A 24,421-nucleotide genomic window follows, 5' to 3' on the forward strand; every position below is an offset into this window, starting at 1 on the left:
ATTAGGGTCAGGCAGGGTCTCAGCCAATTAGATTTGCACACTTCCATTTACTATGTCAAGAAGCCTCAGGAAAACTGGGAACCAAGCTCAGTAAAATCAATTCCACTTGAAATTTTAATGACCATTAAATTTTATCACTCTATCTTACGTAAAATTAGAACTTAATTTTAATTCCAAATTTATGGCAATAAAACTGGAAAGTAGAAGATCCTGAAAGTGAACTAGTCTATGTCCGAATATATGGAAGTTGAGTGACTAGATATTTTCTTTGGAGAGTAAAAAAAAAAAAAATATGAAAATGTGGCTGGTTCTGTTTATCCAAAGAGATGCAAAGCACAAGTCTTCAGGATTCAGCTGTCTCCTTTGAGTCAAGTGTCTACAAAAGCCTCTAAAAAAAATAGACGCCCTTTGGAAACATCTTAAAAATGCAAATATGAAGTGTAATTTTTGAGTTGAAGTGCCAAGTTTTACTCTGTGACAAAGTTTTCTAAAAACTTGTAGAGTAAATGAGCCAAGTGTGTGTTATAAATTTTGTAAATTGTTCCCACAAGGGGGGAATTTATTTTATGTGTCTCCATATACCAACCCCTCTGCATTGACTCTGTGAAAAGCAACACTTCCAGAAAATATCCCTTAGTGCCTTTGTCAGAGTCTGAATTCTGGGCTCCATGAGCACTGGGGCTGATGAAAGAACAGCTTATGTTTTCTTGTGAAAAATGAAAACCGTCTAAGCATGTTATGATGTTTTGCATTGTTAAGCTTGTCTGGGAGTTTTTGCCATGTTTCCAGAGTCAACTATCACCTTACAATTTGGGGCAGTTTCATTTGGATCTCAGTTTAATCACTTCAGGACTACTCTCCTTTATGTGTATCTGCTTATTCTTCTCAGTCACACCCCTGGATAGGCCTCAAACTTTGGATAAATAATCGTGTGTCTTCCATTTGGTTGCTATAACAAAGCTACTGTCAATTGAGTGGCTTAAACTAGAAACATTTATTTCTCCCAGTTTGAAGACTAGGAAGTCTAAGATCAAGGCAGTTTCAGTACCTGCCTTCAATATCTGGCCCACTTCTGGAGTCACAGCAGGAAAAGAGCAGCTAGAACACTCTTGAATCTTTTCTAAGGGCACCATCCCATTCATGACGGATCTATCCTCATGAACAATCCCCTGCTGAAGGCCCCATCTCCTGATATCACTTTAGGGATTAAGATTTCAACCTGTGGATTTGGGAGGGAGGGACACAAACATTCATGCCATAACACCCCATTCTCCACTTTGTCTTCTGTCTCCTGATGACAGTGACAGTTGTGAAAACAATATTCTAAGGAATGACGAACATGCAGCAGATTTAGGAACACACGCTCAGCAATTATACGTTTCTGGTTGAAACCGTTTCCATTGACTGTAAAACAAATCTCTGAGGTTCCAAATATTAATACAAGATCATTGAAAGAAACTATAGTTCTCCCTTCTAGGATTATCTCCCATCCCTACCTCTGGCAGATTTTCCAGAATATGAAGAAACATTGGAGAGGATTTCTCCAGACTGGGATCTTGAAAACTGACTAATATTATGTTTCAATTATTAACAAAGACTGATTTAGTACTTGTTCGTTCCTATTAAGATTTTGCTAAATCGATCCCAAAGGATGATGGTCTGTGCATCAAAGGAAAAGAAAATATCCCTCCCTGGCTGGTTAATGAATAATCTTAATGGTGCCAGACAATGCTTTTGTGTCATACACTGTGCCGACACTTCTAAATCTATGTCATTGACTCCTTGCACCGTTTCTGCAAGATAAATACGAATCTGCCTATCTTCTGCACTTGTGTACTTAAATGCCTGAAGAGCTTATGGAGAAAAGAATTTCCACACTTCGTTTGTTTCAGTTCTTGGCCTTTCCTTCTTTGAATTTCTTCCATCTTTTTTTTTTTTTCTAAGAGAATGATTCGTTAGAAAACGTATTAAGTATTTAGTGTGGTAAAATACTGACTCGCCCTTTACCTTCTCAAGAAAAAGATTATAAGAAAAGCTAAACGATTTGTTGGAAGTGCATTAAATAAAATCAGGCAGTACTAGAGGCTCATGTTAGTGAAAGTCCTCACTGCTTCTCTATTAACTTTAAAACTATTTACAAACCCTTAGGCTCTAAGCTTACATACACATGGCAGCTGGTGTGTGTGTGTGTGTGTGTGTGTGTGTGTGTGTGTGTGGGCATGTGGGGAAGATTTTAATTCCTGGTGCAAGATTATGAACAATCCAGTAATCTCAAGCACTTCTAGGAAGGAGAAGGGATCATTTTTCTTTGTCCATGCTGCACCTTTTCTTTTTGCTTATTCATCATGTTTTAAATAAACAGACCAAAGAAAGTTGTTATTAAAGCCCTCCTTAGGCTTCTTCAATTTCAGTTTTAAGCCAGGTTCAAAATATTCTGGCAAAAACTAAAGGCAACATTGAAAACGTTTGCATAAATTTTAAATTGTGCAAAAAGTGATAAAACTAAAATGAGCTGAAAGAATGAGTAATAAGCATCTCCTCATATCTTTGTCTTTTTATCATAATCAGTGATGATATGGGTTTTTAAAAATTGATTCTGAAGTGCATTCCCTTTCCAGAGTATCTGCATTACACTTAGTCTTCTAAATGTAATTTGTTAGAAGTTTAGTGTTTACTTTTAAAAGTGTGAAGGCTTATTAGCATGCTAATAAATAACATTTAATGTCTATTAACAGAATTCTATATTTGCTCATAAAATGGAATAGAAAAATATTACCTACAAGAGATTCCATGCCTTTACTACATTCTGGGTGTAATTGAAATCCCTAGTTCTCATTTCACTGTTAGAAAAGAACTAATAAATTTGTCACCAGTGAAACAGGGCTGGGGGGAGAGGCCATTTATGAGCTCGGTAATGAATCTAACTCGCGCAGCCCAGACCTGAAGGACTTGGGAGACCAGCACAGTCGAGGTACCAGTTGGCTGTATAGCATCACAGCTAATTACGCTTAGATCTTTGCTCTTCTTCATCCTTTTTTCTGATGTTTTGCCGGTGGTATTGGCTGTGTGTGCTTCAGCTGGCCTAATGTCAGACCCAGAAGTCAGAAGCAGTTGCAACTTGCTTAAGAAAGACATATGGCAAAAATATAATCCCTTTGATTATATGGTAAATAACTCTAAGAATGTGTACAAATAATGGTTTTTATTTGAACATTAAATCTTATTGTGATATAGTATGTGTTTTTTTTATACCGTCACCTGACATCTGTTAAAAATAAAGTTCTGGAATGCTGTTCTGGCAAGTGTAATTTTGAGAAAGAGGCTCTGAAACAGTTTTCCAGTGTAAACCCTAATCTCCACCACACACAAAATAGAGCCCTAGTGGTAATAAATAGTATTGTCTCTATAGATAAATATATAAATATATCTTTTTTTTTAATGTGGATTTTAATTTGTTTTTGAGAGTATAGACTCCTTTGAGTCACGTGGACCTGGATTCCTGTCTAAGCTCAACCACAATGTGGAATTCAATACATTTAATATCTTTGAGTCTGTTTCTCTGACTATACAATGAATGATATTAATAATATTCACCTGTTGAGTTTGCGGGAGCATTAAATGAAAACATATTTTCAACAAATAATAAGCTTTTAATAAATAGTGTTGAGTTTTATGATACTGGTACTTTAAAAGGATGTTTTTGTTAACAGCCACGACACATATACCATTCTCCCTTTTATTCCTGAAATGAAGCAAAGCCTTTTCGTGTCCCAGGACTTTTGCATTTGCTACTTCCTCTCTTGTGTGATGCTTTTCCCTTAGCTCTTTCAGTGAGAGCTCATTTTCATCCTTTGAGTTTCAGCTCAAATGTCACCTCTTCATGGGAACTTAACCTGACCAACCTGTCTAAAGTAAATCTCTGTCCTCACCCCCCATCACGGTTTTTGAGTATCTTATTTATGTGTCTTCTTCTTTGAGTGTAAACTCCATGAAGGCAGAGAGACCTTCTCTTCCTTGTTGATAACTGTGTACCCAATGTCCAAAAAAGCGTCTGCCTCAATAAATGTGGATGAATAGATGAATTAATTAAATGAATACGTGAGAGGAAGGAGGGAAGGTGGGAGAAAGCAAGGGAAGGAGGGAGGAAAGACATTGGAAGGAAAGAAAAAAATGATGGAGAAAAAGAATAAAGGACAAAAAGAAGAAACTTTATGGCCTGAGGAATGATTTATATTCTGGGTATATGTATTTATGCATATACAACTGTTCAATGTTCTTTGAAAGTTTAAAAGTTGGGTAAAAATTTTCTGGTTCCTGTTGTCTTTTCTTGCCCCCCTGGTCAGTGTGTTTCACCTTATCTTCTCCTTCCAGAAACTGACAGGGGTTGTTCTGCTATAGGGTGAACTTCCTCTGTGAGGCAGGAAGTAATTCCTATAGGATACCAACACCTTAGAACAGATGGTTGCCAGACTTTTTGTAAAGGGCCAGAGTCTAAATATTTTCAATTTTACAGGCTATATGCTATCTCCCAATGACTCACCTCTCCCATTCCAGAAAGAAAGCAGCCATAGACAATATGTAAAGAAATGAGTGGGCTGTGTTCCAATAAAAGTTATTTAGGGAAACTGAAATTTGAATTCCATGTAATTTTCACATGTCATAAAATATTCTTACTTTGATTTTTCTTTATCCAAATAAAAGTGTAAAAACCATTTTTAGCTCGTGAGCCTATAAAAACAAGTGGCAGGTTAGAATGGCCTACTGTCCTACTTTGCTGACCCCTGCCTTAGAATGAACTAGTTTAATGGTTTTCTATCCCATGATTGTTTGCCTCTGAAAAGATGAACTGGAGTGGGGGGAGGCAAAGAATACATTTCTATTGGTAGAATTTTTAATAATTTTGCAAATGGAAGGAAAGCATAATTTTGAGTAATCAGACCTTCCTGAACTCCTAAAAGCACATTACATCAGCACTGCATTATCCACAAGTAAGGTTGTGAGTGTTAAAAGTAGCTTTCATGACTGGCTAAAACTGCCCAGGTGTGTCCATTAGCAAGCTCCCACCTTATTTATTCCTTCGTATCATAGACTTCGGAATTTATGATTAGTTACTTCTACGGATGTTTGAAAGCAAGACAGTTTGAGGATACTTTAGCTCTACAATCCTGAAGAATTTTAGCTCTATACTCCTGAAGAATAAAATGCTTTAAATTTCAAGTAATGATTTCCCTAAAATTTGTGTGTTTAAGTTGGGTAAGCAATTATTTGGGGAAAACATTTTAAGAGCACAGTGTGATATCATTTTCTACATGCAGAAATTAAAAATTTAGTAGAAATTATTATAGTCCTATTAGTGTTATTTTTATAGCTATGACTATTTATAGTGCTTTCGAATATTTTAAGACAATGGAGTTTTCCAACTTTTTTCTTTACTCAAATCTCTCTTAAACAGCCAAAGCAACTGTTTAAAATTCCACCTTGGGAAGATGCTAGTCAGACTGCAATGAAAAATCAGAATGAAGCTCAATTTGAAGAAAAAGCAGTTAAGTATTTCATAAGTAGGAATATTTAGGATATTTGGAACTGAATAGTCAAAACACGTCTACTTTATTTTAGGACATGTAGGATAAGTCAGCCTTCAGGTATGTATCTCAGTAGTCTAAGTAGAAACTTAGTTGTTGGGGTTTTTCCTTGGTTTTCTTGGGTACCGAGAATAGTCGCACCATTGATGGTCAGAGGACTGATAATCTGAGCTTAGTTTTAAATCCCTTAACTCTGTTTTTCTTCCTACCTGTGTTTATATATCAGGAAATGGAGTTTAATAATAGTTTTAATCTTAGTTGAACTGAAGAAGAAGCAAGAAAAACCTAACTTGTGTCAGCCAAATATATTATTTTAAAACCATCTGCTTATGTCTGATTATTCTTATCAACAGTCTGTCCCTTTAGTATAGAACAGTGAGCGGTAACGATACAGAAGTCCACAGGAGGACTGTGGAAGTGAGGGTGAGAGCGCCTCTAATACTTGTTTCTTGTGCTTTAATTCCTGAAAACACTTGAGTAAATAACTGCATGTAAATTGAGATGTGACTTACTGGAATTGCTCAAAGGTAAGCAATTTAATTCTCAAAGTGGGCGGTTTGCTCATACCTTTCGAAGACTTAGCGTGTGACGTGCGTGATAGTCAACAACAAAGTGCTGCGATTCTCAAATATTCAGGAAGAGGAGCTTGGGACAGTGGGTTCCATAGGTTTCTCTGTGAATATGCTTCACCTCGAAGTCTGGAAGATGTGTGTCCTTGAGGGATTCAGAGATGTCAGCCTCAGGGTGTCTCATTAGGCCAGCTGTGTTTGGTGACAGTCAGATACACACCCTGGAAAAAAAAGCATACCCAATTGTTTTCCACAAGTTCTTCATGACATAAACCTCCTCATAACTTATGCCGTAATCACTACTGCACTGTGATTTGCATATGAGTTCAGAGCATATTCAGCTGATATATGACTAAGCTCACCACTGGAGACATGTACTTTATTTTTTAAAATGTAAATCCTTGGGGGAAAAAATATGGCATGTTTGTTTCTGGGTTGTTGGCTTTCTCCCCCTACTATTCAACTACTGTGCCTGCATCTCTTTTGGGGGACAGTCAGGCTTTGCAATTACATTGGTTGTCATTTGCATTGCCCCTAACCACCATCATAGCCTTTATAGTATCTGCAAATAATTTTCAGTGTTCCCGAGTCCAGATGTCATTCACTGAACTCTTATTACCTGTTACCAACAGGTTCACTGTGGAATTGCACAGTTCCGGGAGAAAGAAGGTTCTGTATCTTTTCCCCTTCATTTTGTTTGTAGTCTTATCCTCTAGGCACCTATGCACCAACCACATTACATTGTGCATTAAAGCAGAATCTTAACGTGATTCTTCATTTTAAAGGGGGAAAAAAAGAAAGAAAGAAACGTCATTGCTTTGCTCCGTGATCTGAAACATAAAGGGTAAATGTGAGATTTTTCTGGTTTTAGTTTTATACAGTTGACTGGAAGTGTTTACAGGGATTTCAAGCAAAACCCTACTTTGCCTCTCAGGCTGCATTTTCCAGCGTGAAATCTGTTGAAACAAACCGGCAGAGCCCCATTTCCCTATCTTTCTCTTTGTCTTCCCTGCCCCACCCCCGCCTCAACAAACACATGTACACATCCCACTTCCAGGCAAGTGCAATCTCAGACTTCTCTGAACAAGGTCAAACAGCGACACAAACAGTGTCAGAACAGAAGGGTTGGTGATGGCCTCATAACAAGACTGCAAACCCAAAATGCCACCCGGAACCCTACAGAAGAACAGCTGGCTGTCTCAAGTCTGATCAGGACAGTGGTAGTGGATGAAAGAACAGATCAGAAATGTGGAGCACATATTTTGACTCTGTTCGTAAATCCTGCTTCTGATTTTGTCAGGGATTTGTCACACCCTGAGTGAAAAGCAGGTAACAAGGAGTGTTACTGGGTACTCCCTCTAGGCTAGGAAATGATACATCCCTTTAAACTGGCTTTTCTTGATAAGTCTAAGTGTTGGGGAGGGTTATTGACAACTTTCTTATCTTTTTTTTTTATGTTCAGTTAGCCAGCGTATAGTACATCATAAGTTTTTGTTGTAGTGTTCAGCGATTCATCAGTTGCATGTAACAGGGGGTTACATGCTCATCCCAACACATGCCCTCATTAATACCCATCACCCGGTCACCCTGTCTCCCTACCCCCCTCTCTTCTGCAACCCTCAGTTTGTTTCCCGGAGTCCAGGGTCTTTCATGGTTTGTCTCCCTCTCTGATCTCTTCCCATTCAGTGTTATTATTGACAACTTTCTAGACAAAATCTTGATGCCTCGCTGTGGTTTTCTTTTCAGTATGTCTTTGTTGTTATTTTGGATCCTGTAGTAGATTATTTGAAAAGGACACTTAAACAGCTGGTGAAATGAATGAACAAGGATACACTGCACGTATCCAGTGATGGATAAAATGAACTCTGGATGGTTGGGAAACCACTGCATGCTGCTTTCATGCCACTGGTTCTAAAGTTTGTCTTAAGTGTAGAATAATTTTGTCTGACTTTTAATAGATAACATGCAATTTTACATACAGATCATTGATTCATTTGGTATATTCAAAATCAATTTAGGCTATATTTTAAAACTTTTTTTGGTGTTGCAACATTAAGGTTGTTTGCAGTTTTTAGCTCTTTATTTTGTTTTATTTTAAATCACTATGTAAAACACTCATTTTTGTGATGACTACTAAAGGTCTTTTCTTTCATTTTAATATTCTCAATTTTAGAAAAGAATATACTTGGAATTATTTCAAGCTGCTTTAATTATTAAAAAAGGTGGAAAATGTGTTAAATGTAATGGATTGCCATGTGAAAATTCATAGAGAAAAAAATGCACAAACTTGTATTTCATTTTATATCATTTATATAGAAAGTAGCAAATAAAGTGTGAGTAGTGATTAAACAGAGTTAACACTGACGGGAAAAATGCCACGCAGTGGTATCTCTGGATGAAGCCAAGTGGATTTTTCTTTCAGAAGAGAGGCTTTTTGCTTTTGGAACAGTAATGGAAGGAGTCCCCATTGTGGGTCTTTGTTTTTGAAAATTATTGGTCCATCATGGTCTTTCAGTTCCAGAGACATTTTCAGAATTATTCTATGCTCTTAAAGATCCTTAGACTTGGAAGAGCGAGAGACTCTTGTTATATTCTTATACCAGTATTGTGCCTTTTCATTTGTCAATGGATATATGTAAAGCATTCTTGGAAAATGCTGCATTATTGTGATAAAGTCACGAGGCCTGTTCAACTATACTTACCAGAGGCAAAACTCTGATTATTTAGACCTACCAGGCGTCTAATTCATCTCTTAGATGGGATGGATGAATCAATGGGTCTCATTGATTGGCTTGGCTAAATCAAACTGTTAATGATCAGGGATTCAAATACCAACGATCCACATAGCACTCATTTCCTAACTTAGCCTATAAATATTTGCCCATTTCCAGTGATGCTAATGAATTTGCCTCAGTTCAGTCATAAATTCCAATGTACAACCCATTGTGACCAGGAGGAAAAGGCATATAAGCAGCTCAAGGCAGGTTACTAACCTGATCATAAAAAGTTAAAATACATCTTTTTATAGTACATGTGTTACAGACCTCTTCCAAAATATACCTCTCCCTTCTCGATCTGCCAAGTCCAGAATGAATTACGGTGTGTTGTCTAGCAGCATTATTGACACTCAGAAATTGTGTGTAATACTCACATTATAAAAAATAGCTAGCACTTCACATTGGAACTCAATGGCTATCAGTGACTACAAGTATAATCTTTTAGAGTAAACATTAAATAATTGTTGCCATTTTAGGTGTTTCTTAGATTGCTCCCCTCCTTAGATAGAATGAAAGAATTGTCACAAAAAATCAATAGCAACAAAATGGGTTTTTCCCCCGAGAACTTTTTTCTTCAAAACATAGAAGATCTTTTTCCTTTAATTTTTGTCTAAACTTCCACTCCTTTTTCTTTCTTTCTTTCTTTCTTTCTTTCTTTCTTTCTTTCTTTCTTTCTTTCTTTCTTTCTTTCTTTCTTTCTTATTGGTGTTATTTATGCAGAAATACTTCATATAGGAGAAATCAATAGATTCAGCTTAATAAAATAATTTATTTGTATGATATTCTTACATCTTATTTCAAGTGTTTTTGTTGGGTTGGTAAAAGGACTTGAAGACCTCTGAGAGTCTGCAATTCTCCTAAACGTGTATGCAGAATTATGTATATGTTGTGGATAATGTACATTTTCCTGGGGAGAAGATCAAGTTTCATCAGATTCTCAAAAGTCCCTGACTACAAAAATAATGACTGATGTATTAAAACCACTCAAAGCAGCAGGACTATAGTGAGAGCATCTTCACTATTTCTGGAGGCTGTCTTCCCTCCTGGCTCCTCCTACCTTCTAACCCCCCTTTGAATGTCCCAGTACTTTTCAGGATCCAAGTGTGGGAGTGTGTGTTCACAGTGGGGGAGGGGGCGAGTGTTGAACCTTTGGGTTGAGCTTGAAGATAAAATCTGTTGAAATGAAAATTGGAGATTAAACAACAGGAAAACACTGCACTTCTGGTGGGAGTGGGAGAGGTGAAGAAGAATAGAATTTACTGTGCTTACATGTTCATTCTAGGACATATGCCAGCATTTGTTTCATGGGCTGCATCAGTGCCACAGTATTGGCTTAAGGTACCTCTATTTTAATAAGAAGAACCAGAAAGGAGTGTGGACATATTTTGTTTGAGAATAAATATTTGCAGTAGCCTAATTCTTTTATATACAGAATTATAATAACCTTATCTGCCCAAAAAGAAGTCAGCCATTTATATTTTCAATGTACTTCTTAACTTTTAAAAGCAAGTTAGTAAGTCCATAAAGACTAGGAGTAGTTTCTTTTTATTGCTAGCCTACGATTAAGACCAAACAACTGTATCATTTAGACAAAGCTCACTAATTGGCAGCGATGGCTGGTATTCTATTAGCTGCTGTTGATTGGCAAATGGAATTATTGAAATTCAGGTTAATGAACTGAATTGTCTATTGCCCTAATTTTCTCATTTTGGTAACATACTACATTTTTCACAGAAAGCTGTCTCAGTACCAATTTGAAATGAAGTAGGTTATAGATGAAAAGACATAAGTAAATTACATTGAAGTAAATCATTTCTTCATCTTTGTATTTTAACAAAATGGAGTTTTCTTTGACAGTTTGTGTTCATAGTCTTAAAGACTAGGCACATGTCTTAGCTTGTATTGCTACAACAAATTGCCACAGACTGGGTGGCTTAAACAACGAGCATCTCTCACAGTTCTGGAGGCTGAGGAGTCCGAGATCAAGGTGCTGGCGGATTCGGTCCTTGGCGAGGGCCTTCTTCCTGCTTGTAGATGGCCATCTTTTCTCATTATGTCCTGACATGGCAGAGAGCAGAAAGAGAAGCAAACATTCTGTCTCTTCTTATAAGAACACTGATCCCATCCTGAAGACTCTGTCCCCATGACCTAATTACCTCCCAAAGGTCCCAGCATTGGCGATAAGGGTTTCAATCCATGAATTTTGTGAGGATATGAACACACAGTCCATGGCAGTGTGTGTTTCTTTTAAAATCTTGTAGCAAATATTCAAGTAAAATGAAGACACCAATACATAAATTATATCAGTTTATCTTCGCCAAACGGAAATCTGAATTAAGACAGACAAAATTTAATTCTACTGTTTTCACATCATATGAAAACTCTGCTTTCAAACTAGCTGTATGTATGCTTTTAAAACTAGTTGTATGTTTGCTTTTAAAATGTGTTAATCCTAAATAATATGAGCCCATAAATATATGGTATGGGGAAAACTGAAGGCCCAAATAGTGGCTGTAAATGTTTTGAGCCTTTCAAGATGGTTCATATAAATGTGATACTGCCCAAAGGCTATTTCTGTCCGTGTGAGGTATCTAATGAGGTTCTTCTGTTCAATCTGCAAAGGATGATAAAGCATTGCTGAATGGTTTTGTCCCAGATGGACTGTGAATAAGATGCCTGGTAACAACAGATCAGAGCCTCCCCTTCAAGGCATTATTATATGCATTTATTATGAAGCATTCAAAGTGACCGTACACAAGTCACCCACAAAACAGCAGTTATTTCATGAAAATTATGGGGGTGAGGGTGAAGTTCTCTCAAGTATGCCAACAAAATGCAGTTAAACAGATTATATTGCTAAGAACAGTCTGCTTTGGGCTGATTTTGCATAATATATTCATTTCACTTGTACCCACATAGCCAAATGTTTTAAAGGTATAAATGCTCAACTCAGTTTCCCAGTCTGAGGGTGGGAGGTCGGACTGTGGAAGTCCTCAAAGGCAAGGCCTGTATGTGTTAGGTAAGGCTGGGAGTGTGTCAGTGAGCGCCATGTTCTTGGTGGTCCTAAGTGTCCAGAGCCCACTTCGGTCCCTGTAGGACTACCGAGAGATCTGAGCTGAGTGGCTCTCTGTGCCAGTTCCCCTCTTTGCCTCTTAGGAAATCCAGATGCCACACATCTCCCATTGCTTAAAAGGGAGAAAAGAAGGAAGAGTGGCCTTGATTTTCCCAAAAAAGATGGCTTTCTATTTTCTTAAAGCTTCAGACTCTCCTCTCTCAAATTCAGCCTCTTTTTTTGGCAAAGACTTCCTGTCTGTAGCTGTCAATTCTGAAAAGAGTTGAGAATATAGCTATCGCTTTGAGAATGCAACCATGTACTTAATCATTTAGCTTTGTAGTAATATTGTCAGGGACCCTTTTTAAAACCCAGATTTCTGTAGAACCTTCGAAGATACTGTAGATGGAGAAGGCCAAGGCCCATCTGGGTTCAAGATTGGCTGCACGCGACATCTTTCTTGCTTATTTTTTCTGCCTTGTTTCAGTTAACAAATTACTTCTTAATTTTAATTGATGAAGTTATTCTTACATCTGAACTTTACTTTCCAAGTCATACTTTTTAATGTGTACCTAACTGAGCACTGGTATGTGTGCCAAAGTCCTTTTTTATATCACTACTGTCATCTAGTTGTTCATATATTCAAATGTATGTAATACTTATAAATCCTTAAGTAGATAAATAATTTTACCAGTGCAAAAGTGGTAAGGTTTATTACCATTTGGTCACTGTATATGAGTTTATGATATTTACCGTTAAATTCAACCTTGCAGTCTGAACACTAGCTGAGATGAGAAGTACAGTGATCGTTTCATGACTCTTTCTATCATAGAAGTCATCCTGAGTAGGAGTTTTCATTTTTTGAGATTTTCGAAACATTATTACTAATGGAGGATAAGTAGAAAATCTGAAAATTAAGTAAACTTGAAATAATTTTTTATAGCTTTTTTATAATTCTGCATTATGCTTTATTTGCAGGACCGTGTAAATGCATTAGAAATGGTAAGTTGGGGCATTTTCTTTCTCCTTCTGTCAGAATTACTGCTGTGTCCTGAGGTGGATTTCAGAGCACTCCCCAAAGAAGCAGTTCCAGAAAGCATTTGTAAAACTACATCTAGGATTCAAAGGGGAGAATAAGCTAAACTATACCTGAAAGGTATGTGGATACAGATTTTTAAAGTGAAAAAAGAGAAAAAACAAAAGTGTGCCTATATAAATGGTCACTGCTCTCTCCAGACTGATGATACCAAACGTACTAATTTATGGAAAATGTAATTAAATGTAATCAATAGCCTATATATTTGTGTCTGTATTTCCCAATCACTAAAAGGACTGGTTGATCAGAATCTGAGATTGGGGTGCTGTTTATACTTTGAAGTGTAGATATTGAACCTCAGTATTTCTGTACATTGTTTTCACCAATACCCAAATAATGTTAAAAGCTAGTCAGCCTTTTTCTCAATAATCTTACTTGCAGGAATCTAGCATTAGGGAATAGATTTTTTTAAGGTGCGTGAATGTAAAGACTACGTGCTTTCAATATTGATTGTGAAATGATTTATTTTAAATGATTTTAGGAAGGGGGGACAACTTATTGTGTGACAGTGTAGTACTGAATGGTTAGATAAAGTGTGAACTTTTCCACCCAGCATACCACTGTGGTTACGGAAAAGGCTTATAATAGAAAACCAACTGAAAAAAAATAAAATCGTGTGTACTTCAGTGATAACATGTAATGACAGACATGAATAAAGAATAGAAGAGACTGAGAAAAACTCATAAAAGTGACTTGTTAGACGAGAGTTAGGACTGTGATTTCATTCCTTTCTCTGTCTTTTCAAGTTTTATAAAATGTTATATTCCTTTTATAAATAAACCTTTTTGTAATAAAAACCATGTGAATTGGAAGAATGGTAAAATAAATTATGGTACCACCTTACGACGAAAGATTATTCAGCCATAAAAAGTCATATTTTTCAAAAGTAAATATTGCCATGCTGTTGTACGGGGGGGAAGGGGGAGTAGAATATACTGGCATATGAAGAGTATGATGCAAATATTGAATATTTTGTGTTAAAAAAGACTTTCAGAAAGCAAGCACACAAAATATTAAGAGTGGCTTAGGACCAGTGGTGATTTTGATTTTTTTTTCTTTATATGTTTTTAATGAACAAGAAAAAAAATAAGAAACCTTTAAACAATGTGGCCAATAAAGAATAAAAGATTTATTTTGTGAGTGTGAGAAATGGAAAGATGCTAATGAAGCACATTTTAGTCCTGTGTAAGCAAGTGATTTTGATTGACAGTGTCCAGACCCTCGTGGGTAAATAATCTATTCCTTAGATTTAACTGGGCCATTTGGAAATTACACTGACCTTCTCAGTTCCAGTATGATGACATTGTAGGTGAATAAAATGTTTAGTGTTCTTCCACATATATTTTACTTACCCTTAGGAAGTGTCTTGCCAACAGGATTTGGCTTGTGAATTAAATGCTCTTTTTAAAAGTATGAACAAAAACAAATTTTGAGTCTGAGGACTTGGGTTCAGCATACAAAATACCACTTATACAACATTCAGCAAATCACTTGTTTGTTGATTCCTTCATCTTTAAAATGATAATAATAATTAAACTTACTTTGTCAGGTTGTTGTGAGAATATATGTGAAAATATTTAGGGCCAGGTAAACATTAGGTTATCATTATGTGATTGCTTATTATTTCTTGTTTAATCATTTTAATTATGCCAATATGCCATGCAAAACTGAAAATTATATAAACAACCAAAAGCCTATAACTTTTATTAACATTTGTTAGTCTTTTGTATTTATATAATCTCTTTACTAAAAGTACTATGGAGTATGATCTTAAGTGCCTTATCCTAAGGGTTTTTTGAGGAATAAAGGTAAAAATAAAAAGTCATCATGAGAAAAATAAAACTGATTAAATGGACGAGGTTTTTTACAGTGGCAGTTTTCTCAAGATGGTTTTAATTTGAAATAATTATCGTAAGTAAAACCATAAAAATGAAGATGCTTAGTAATAATGTTAATGCTCAAATATTAGGAAGTTCTTTGACTTCATTTGGCATTATAAGCAGCAGATTTAATACACTTGGTAGACTATTCAGCTGGTAAAGTGTTTTATAGTTCATAAAATCAAATATGCTGAAAGTAGTCTCGATCATTTATTATTCTCTCACTAACTCAGCACTTAAACTGTAGAAAATGGTGGTGGTCTACATTTGGTTGGGTTGGTATTAACATAAAAAGTGTCAAATGTAGGGTGTATGTTATGGTGATACAAATCTGAAAGAGTTTGAAATTTCATTGTTTCATTAGGAAATTTAAAAGGTTCAATAGTTACAATACATGAAAATAAGATGGTCTTTTCATCATAATGAGCACCTTGATATGTCTTGTCACCAGTGATCCAAGTGCTTAGGTCACAATCATGTGTCCATTTTTCCCCCCCTTCCTCAATTTTCCCCTCTCCTTCTTCACTAGCAGGTAAGCTTCTTGGATTAGAAATTACATTTTACTTACAAATGCATCCCAGGGCCTGTCAAAAACGTGATATATATTGGACAATCAGTAAACATTTGTAGAAGGAAAGGATGAAGGTTAAACTGTGTATATATGACCCTCAAGTAAGACTGTTTTTATGAATATAGGTATGCACAGAACCAGTTCAATAGTTGAGGGAAAAAAAATTCCCCAGAAGCACATCTATTTATTTTTTTCGCTAGCCTTTCTGATTAGTATTGTACTTTATTTGATGTTTCACAAAAGCTCTTATGATTTTCATTAAAGTTTAATGTGATTTTTTTAGGAAGGAACCAACTTTCTGCCAAAATATGGTAGGTTGATTCCCCAAATAAAGCTAAGTAATTATCTGAAAAAAACCTAGATTGATCGCCCCAGTTGATGGACCACGGATGAAACATAGCAGTGGATATTTACTGGATACCGTATAAGGCACTGTGTTGACACTGAAGAGGAGGAAAGGAAGCACTGTGATCAGTTCTCTCGAGGAAACTGTTCTTTGAGAAGTTACTTACATGTAAATAAATTAATGATATAAGATAAAAATACACTGTCTACACCACATGAATGAAACACAATGCGTTTCGTAGGAGCTCTTATAAAGAAAAAAAAATTGTAAAATAAGACGTCATCATGGTCTAGGTTCTATGAAAACCACAGATTTTGTAGTTTGAGGACCTGATGGAGGAGATTAGATTCATCTCTGAAATTCGAAGAATCAGTGTCAGGCAGAAAGAGCCCGAGAAGGCATCCCATGTTGGGTCTGTAATGAAACTTTGAAGATAGTAAGGAACAAAAAGGGTTTGTTAAAAGAATAGTTTTCCAAAAAAGTAAGATTATGAAATCATGACTCTTACACAAATATGAAATGAAGTCACGACACGTGAGTTTATTTAACTCATTACTTGAGAGGATGAGTAAAATGTTACCTCTCACTTAAAGGAGCAAAGAACCACATAGGTAGGCACTAGAGTGCTGAAATGAACTTAAAATATATGCAAAACTGGCTGCTTCTTCGGAAGTGGAGGAATGAAATCAGTTGAACCTCCCCAGACAGCATTTATTTGCATGTCTATGAACAAGAATCATTTGCATTGCTATCAGCTACCTACAACACAGAGCGTTAAAGTGGTAGCGTGGCCTTAGAGCCAATAGGGAGCCATTAATGGTTTTTAATCAGGGCCTGTGGCTGGTAAATGTGTGTGGGAATGCAACTGTTGTAGTTCTGTGCGGGGTAGAGTGCGGTGGTGAAAGACTGCGTGTAGGATTAGAGAAAGCGCATGTTGGAGATGATCCAACTTTAGAAATGTGGTTGGAAAATTAGGGATTGGGCACTTGGTGCCAAAAAGGCAGAGGTAAATGGATGCCCTTGTTTAGAGAAGGGAACTGGTGAATTTAGTGAGTGGGAGGTCAAGGATGAAGAGGAGATAGAGACAGTACAGTAAGAGTCATTTGAGGAAGTTTAAAAGGAATGTACGACAGTTCAGCTTGGAGATGTAAATTCAGTTTTTCATGTCAACTCTCAAATATATCTTTAGTTTCATTTCCATTAATACCATAATATTCTCATACCTTCATATTAGAGTTAGGCGTAACTTCAGTTAACAGAGAAAGCCAAAAGTAATAATGGGTTAAGCAAGGTAGAAATTAATTTCTGTCTTGTATAACAATCTAAGTATATGTTGTCTCTGGCAGACACGGTGTCAGAAACCCAGACTGCTTCTGCCTTTTTGCTCCACTGTCCTCAAAATACTGCTTCCCATTCCTGAGCCAAGATGCCTGTACCACCTCCAGCCCTTATATTTGCATTGTAACAAGAAAAAAGAAAGGAAGGGAGAGCACGTAACTTCCCTCTAGTAGAAACTAGAATTTTCCCATATTATTTCTGTCCATTTCCATGGGCCAGAATTCAGTGACATGATTATAACTCTGGGATTCAAAAAGAGAACGAGATAAGGCATAGACTTTTGGAATTTTCAAAGTAAACTTCTAAACAGCTCAAGTTCAGAAAATAAATTACAGTAGAAATTATGAAATATATAGAATAATAGCAACACTGTGTTATAAAATGCGTGATACAACAAAAGTAGTATTTATGGGAAACTTAATGGCTTACATGCTTATATTAGAAAAGAATGATAAAAAATAATGAACATATCACACAACATAAATTAAAAGCATGGCACAAAAACCTTAAAAACAAAAAAAAAGGGTAAAAATGGAAGATTATAATGAATAGGAGACAAACATGCAGCATGCAGGGCCAATAAAGTAAAGCTGGTTGTTTAAAAAGAATAAAAATGACCAATATCCAGTATGACTGATGAAGAAAAAAAGAAGATACAAATGAATAATACAAGAATGAAAAAGTGGATATAATTATAGCTATTTGAGAATTTAGCCACATACAAGGGTATTGTGAATAATTTTGTAATTATACATTTGCAAATTAGGAGAAATAACTAAATGCCTAGAAAAATATAATTTTCCAGAACTAAGAAGAAATAACATACTATTAGTAAATTTTTTAAAATAATAAAAAGTTTCATCAACAATTTTTAACCAATTACAATTTTCTCCAGAAAGAGCCACAAAGCCCATGTAAATTTTATAGATAAGTTCTACCAAATGTTATGGGAACAGATGATTTTGATTTTATAAAAGCTCTTCCAGAAACTAGAAGAAGAGGGAACATGCCAAACTCATTATGAGTTGGCATAACCTTCGAGACAAAACCAGACATAGAAAGTATAAATAAGGGAAATTAAGGGACTTTTCATGCATTAACATGGATGCAAAAATATTATACACAAAATATTAGCAAAATAAATCCAGGAATGCATTAAAAGGATATTTCATCATGAACAAACTGAGTTTATTCCAGGAATTCAGAGTTGGTTTAATATTAGAAAATCAATCAATGTAATTTACCATGTGACAGATTAAGGAGAAATAAATTTAATAAGGTCATCTCAGTAGATGAATAAGAAGCATTTATTCCCATGATATCATTATCATCATCAAAAGCCTTTTAGCAAACTAAGAATAGAAGTGAATTGACTTAATCTAAGTCATATGAAAAAACCCAATGGCAAACATTACCTTAGCATTTTGAAAGTCCTCCTTTGAGACCAGGAACAAGGAAAGGATGCCCATTCCACGGCTTCTATTAGATACTGTGCATGCAGTCCTGGCCAGAGCACAGAAACTAGCGTTATTTTCTAAATAGTGTTACTGTCTATACAGAAAGCTCTAGGAATTCGTAGTTAAATCAAGAAAAAGAGTTTAAGAAGTTTATTCTATAAAAACCTTCTATAAAAACTTTTTACAAAAGTCCTTTTTCCTTCTGACTCCAGCAACAAGTATAGAAAAAATGTAATTAAAAGTATACCAGTACAAAAGTAACAAAAAAAATACAAAATACATGGGGGGAATAAAATCTAACAGCAATAAAAATACAAGTTCTTCATAGAGAAGACATTCGGGAATAGTCGAGACACTTCTGAAGATGAGCAAGTTGGGGATAGTTCTCCTACTATGTATCAAACCTTATTAAAGCTGTGAAAATTAAGATAGGAATATAAAAATAGGCCCATGTAATCAAATCGACTACCCAGAAACAGAAATACCTGTGAACAGAAACTTGATGTCTCTGATGCAACTGGCATCACCTAGTGAGGGAGAAAGGAGGAACTTTTCAATAGGTAGTATTAAAAAAAAGACGAAATTGAATCGTTATCTCAGATGCAAAAAGTCTAAATGTGCCTGGTAAAAGACATAAGCAAGCATTTCAGCTGAAAAAGAAATATATGAACATATTCATTAGTAAGCAGGGAAATGCTAATTAAAACCACGAAGAATTGTCATTTTCTTCAAATTACATGTATACATTTTATGTACTCTTTTGTGCCAGTGACATGTTTTGCCAAAAAACAGAGGGAACGGAAACATGTTAGCAGAACTTTTTTTTTTCCTAATTTTATGACAAAATGATTAATGCTGTCCCTGAAGGTAATGTTCAAAGATAGCTGATGACTTAGAGTCTTCAGACTGGAATAGTACACCCCGAGGAGTATACAAAGATTTTCCAAGGGGTCTTCAGACACAAATAGCTTTAAGAGAATCCATCTTTACATCCTCAGCTTCTACAGGTACTTCCAGCAGAGTCCTTGAAATGACTTTGCTTGAAGAGGCCATCTTACTTTTCCTATTCAACCTCCTCCCACTTTATGAGAGAAAGGTCTACCTTTCACCCATCCGGGGTTCCATGATGGCAGATTCCCCCAGGCACTTCAAGTTGCCAAACAAGGGGCACTTGATGATTTTGACGCTTTCATGTCCTCTTTAATCAAGTTACTAAGGTAAGCCTCCTTGTCCCTGCTAGTCATACATATATTTTTGATAAGACAAAGAGTTTTATTGGATAGATGAGGTATTGGGAAGAGGGTGTTCTGAAATCAACATATGTTGTTGATTGATGATGAGGGGGAGGAATTCCAATTTTATTTGATGACCTCACCTCTCTTATCACCCTACCATAATCGGAGAACGTATAGCTCCAGAAAACAAAACTGAGTCTTGGAAAGAAATCATTGAAAGTGTCTTATATCATCCAGGTGACAAACTTTGGCCTGGCTCCATGCCTTATTTATCTGTTTTAGGATTATAATTCAAAAGGCCGTTATCACAGGGCACATGAAGTCAGACTTTTTTTTCTGCCAGAAAGTAAGCCTGATTTAGCTGATTGGTTTGACAACAAGGACTAGCTTTGCCAATTCACAGGTTTAAGGTTTTAATGAAAATACTTAATGCTAACATAAAATAAAAGTATTAAAAATTTATACTGATAGAATGGTATTAACATTAATAAGATTTTTACTTTTCTCAGTACTTTTTGCATATGTAGAACTCATTGAAATGCCTCTAAGTGAAAGAAGAGCAGTTGTAGTCATTTGACAAGTCTTGGTAAATAAAACCTCTTTCATATACCTTCCAAAACAGAAAGTGAGTGACTTTAATAACTACATTACAGTCCTTTGGCAAGTCAAGTGGTTTCTAATTCTTTGCTTTCAACAAAATTGAAAGAAGACCTAATCGAGCTGATAGATCATTAAAATTAATTTTTGATGACAGATCACTATGTAATCTTTGCCATAAAACTAGGAAGGCGTTCAAGAAATTGAGTGACATTGTTATAACCAAACTACTTTCATTCTCATGTACTTTTTTATGTGAACAAGACTTCTCAGTGATTAAATCTATAGAAACAAAAAAATAGAAATAAAAATGAAATGAAATCCTGTCTTATTCAAACAAAAGTTAGTACTTACCCGTGGATACATGAGCTAATTAAGTACAGGAGAAGAGAGCGCAGTATCCGTCCCATAAAGGGATATACTTTTAGAAGTCTTGGGGTCTTTATAAAGTTTACATTTAATAATTTTTCTCAAAAATTTTAATAGACCTAATATTGTAATGATAATTCAATCTATAAAAAGGTATAACACTTGGAGCATTACAGTCACAGGGCATTTTAAAAATCAGTTTTTCTCTCTGTATATATACATTTTTCTTACAGAGAAGACGAAGTATGATAGAATAACCAATAAAAAGACTTCCAAGCATAAATATTTTTTTGTATTGGGATGAAAGTCTGTTGGGGAAAATAGATGGGAAATAAATTCAAAGGGCAAAGGAAAAATATAAAATTTCTGTCTTTTAAAGAGGATCTTATTTAGTTATCTTGTCAGTGGATAAATGGTGGTAACAAATTATTGAAGTATTTGAAGTTTGCTGGGTAAGTTTATATGAGTAATTTAAGAGTTTTATTTGAAAATGTCGGTATTTACAATAGTCCAGAAATTTCATCCTTTGCACCTATCTAAATTTATGATGAAAACGTTTAGAAAACTTAAAAATGTGCATGGGGGTGGAAGGTAAGGGAGATATATAGTTTAAAAAATTATTTTAGGGAGTCTCTACTCAAATTTTGACAATCATTGACTTGGAACAAATGTGTAATCATATAGCTGTAATTTGTCAGTGTTTAATCGGCTTCTCATATCCAAGTGACCTAAAGTAATCTAATCTCCCTTGTTTTCAGTGTGTACTCAAAGAGATAGTATAACTTACAGGGTAAATCCTAACCTGTAGCAATATGGAGAAATAGATACATACATTTACATATATTGAGAAAAATTATAAGTTTTTCTAAGAAAAACTCTTAGAAATATGGCTTTGATTTAAAAGACTGTTGGAGCCTTTGGCACACCTCGAAAGGATTCTATCAGCTAATACTAGTGGTAACAGTTTAGTAGCCAGTAGATCTTCAAGACCTTGCTGTCCAACAGTACAAGAGAATGCCAGTGTATCTCTGTGGAAATCACCAAGCAATGCCATACATTCTTCCTTCACGTGTCTGCCATTACAGTAGACATTTGCTGTTGGAGTTTTTATTTTTAATTGTTTCCTTCCCACCTGGAGCCAGCACTAGTTGTGCTTCATCCCACTACATGTGCGATCCACTCTTCAGGCACATAAGTTGTTGAAGAAGGACCATTATTCTCTGTTGGAACACCAAAGTCTGCTGTACGGCGCTTAGGAGTATATGGTGCCAATAGAGTTAATGCACTTACTGAAGTGTTAAGCCCAGGAAATAACTGACTTGAGAATGTAAATCTGGCCAAATAACTGTTAATTATTTGCAGTGTTTCTTCTAAGTATTTGTAAGAATCTTAAAGCTAAGTAAAACTTGCCATTATCTCTTTATAAAGCCAGAACTTGCTGTTTCAAAACCAAAGATCAAGCTAGGTTCATTTTTGGTTTTGCCAAGGCTATGAGCCTCTCATTGAAGTTGCCTGAAAGGTTCAGTCAAATTGGCTTTACACCAAATAAAACGCAGTGTGCTCTGTACAGTTTTGACCCAGAATCAGGTGAATCTCAGCAGTTTTGGCTGAGCTACATTGTAAAATTTTGGATTTGTTCGAACTTGACACTTCCTGGGAACCCATTCAAACTGAAACCGGAAAAAGGTTTTGCACAAACCCTGTCCTAGCCCGTTCTGCCAAGTTTCCCACTGCTCTAATGTTAGTCTACCTTCTGTATATTCGCATTGAGGGCAAACGGAAATATCCTCATGAATCTCTCATGAGGGATCTTGGTGGAAACAATCTAGACATTCTCCTTTCGCCACCTTGTCCCAAAATACAGAGCCTGTTTTCTGCATTCGTCAGAATTAAAGTATGTATGTTTTCCAATAATGGAGTCATCTTCAAAGGGTTAAAGTTCTGAAACATGACTGTATTTAAGGTCAAGCAAAGAAAATGCTACTCAAACAAATAGGCTGTGTGTTCGGAGTTGCAACCTTGTGGCAAAAGGTGATGACCAATTTAAAAATGTAAGACTTCCTTCAGCCTGCAAAAATGGTTTCTTACAGCCCTGTCAAATTTCTCATAAACACGGTGACATAGGGAAAGTGTCTTGAGAAATTACATAATGAATACGGCTTCACCGGCAGGTGAATTTAATATTATCGAATTGCTCAGCGTTTGGAGGTCAGACTGACAGCTTCATATTTGATGCCGATAAGTAGTCACACCACCCGTCTAACTGCATTGCTAGACAATGGACTTCATAGCCCTGCTTTAAATACTATCAATAACAGGGCATTCTCATTGGAAGAAGCTCTCACTTTGTACTGTGCAGATAATATGAGTGTATATTACAAAACACAATGGAAGGAGCTTTCTGAAAAATATAATACATAGAAGAAATGCTTTCTGTTTTCTCTAAGAGAGCATGTATGGGTGAAATCTCAGAGTAATAGTGTATTAAGTCTTTCTTAAGATCCTAACTTAACTATAAAACAAAATATTGATATTATGCCCTTAATATATGGTTGGTGGGAGCAATGTGTGTTACATTTTTGAAGTAGCCTTTAAATAGAAAACCGTTTGGGGGAACTTTCGTTTTGTGCATCTAGTTTTAACCGGTTACAAGTTTCAGCTGAAACTTGTATTTCATGCCTAGTTTAAATGATGGTGATATGGTAAAAATAGTATCTGATTCAGAGTCAGAAAAGCTAGGTTCTGGTCATATCTCTCTCCATGGCCAGGCACACAATCCAGGACAAGTAGTTTAACCTCTCGAAATTTCAGTTTTCTTATTTTTTTAATGATTGGGCTGGGCTAGGTGATATCTGAAAGGTCCCCTCCCTGATAAGCTCTGGTCTAGTCTAGAAGGAATTAAAAATTCTGGTCTTCAAAATTTCTGACTTACTAATAGTTACTATCAAGCAGTGTACCTGATTTAATTAAATAATATTATATACCAGGAACTTGTTGAATCTCTACCATGGTTACACCCCTCAGTATATAGCAGATTCGGTCCCTCCTGCCATGAGTCTCACATTTTAGATAACATGACAGCTGGAAGGAGTCTTAGAGGTCTTTTCCAAAACCCTTCACCCTACAGATGAGAAATGTGGAGGCCAAAGGAGTTTATGAATTGCCAAATGTGGCAAAACTAGGGCTAGAATTCAAGTGTTCTGATGGTAACACAGTGTTCTTTCCATTCTGCATACTCCTCTTGTGACTGGTAAAGAGCAGTGAAGACAGGAGTAAGGAACACTTTACAAGGGTCTGGTGAATGTGCAAAGTGAAGAGGAGGGAAGTCAACAGCCAGATCCTGTATTTACCTTGAGCAGGGCTAGAAGTGGACTTATAAATAGGACATTGACATTAGTGGACCATATGTAGGGTTGTTGGACTATGCCCTCAACGCATTGGTCAATAAAGTTTTATAAAGCAACTTTGAACTAGTTTTTTGCTTTTTGAATTTTGAAGAAAAGAGTTGGCGTGCCACTAGATTGCATTACTAGTTCTGTCTTGAGCTTGCTC

General features: G+C 36.0%; 1 protein-coding gene across 3 annotated transcripts in view; it reads left to right on the forward strand.

Moving 5' to 3' along the window:
* CEP128 (centrosomal protein 128) overlaps positions 1–24,421 on the forward strand; it is a 377,231-nt gene that overhangs the window by 306,631 nt on the left and 46,179 nt on the right. For all 3 annotated transcript variants that reach the window (XM_040641592.1, XM_040641593.1, XM_040641590.1), the window contains one exon: positions 12,959–12,982. In XM_040641592.1, the coding sequence (XP_040497526.1) occupies positions 12,959–12,982 (24 nt within the window). The remainder of the gene's footprint in view (positions 1–12,958; positions 12,983–24,421) is intronic.

This window comes from Ursus maritimus, unplaced genomic scaffold, assembly GCF_017311325.1.
Source record: "Ursus maritimus isolate PB19 unplaced genomic scaffold, ASM1731132v1 scaffold_25, whole genome shotgun sequence".
Classification (NCBI taxonomy): domain Eukaryota; kingdom Metazoa; phylum Chordata; class Mammalia; order Carnivora; family Ursidae; genus Ursus; species Ursus maritimus.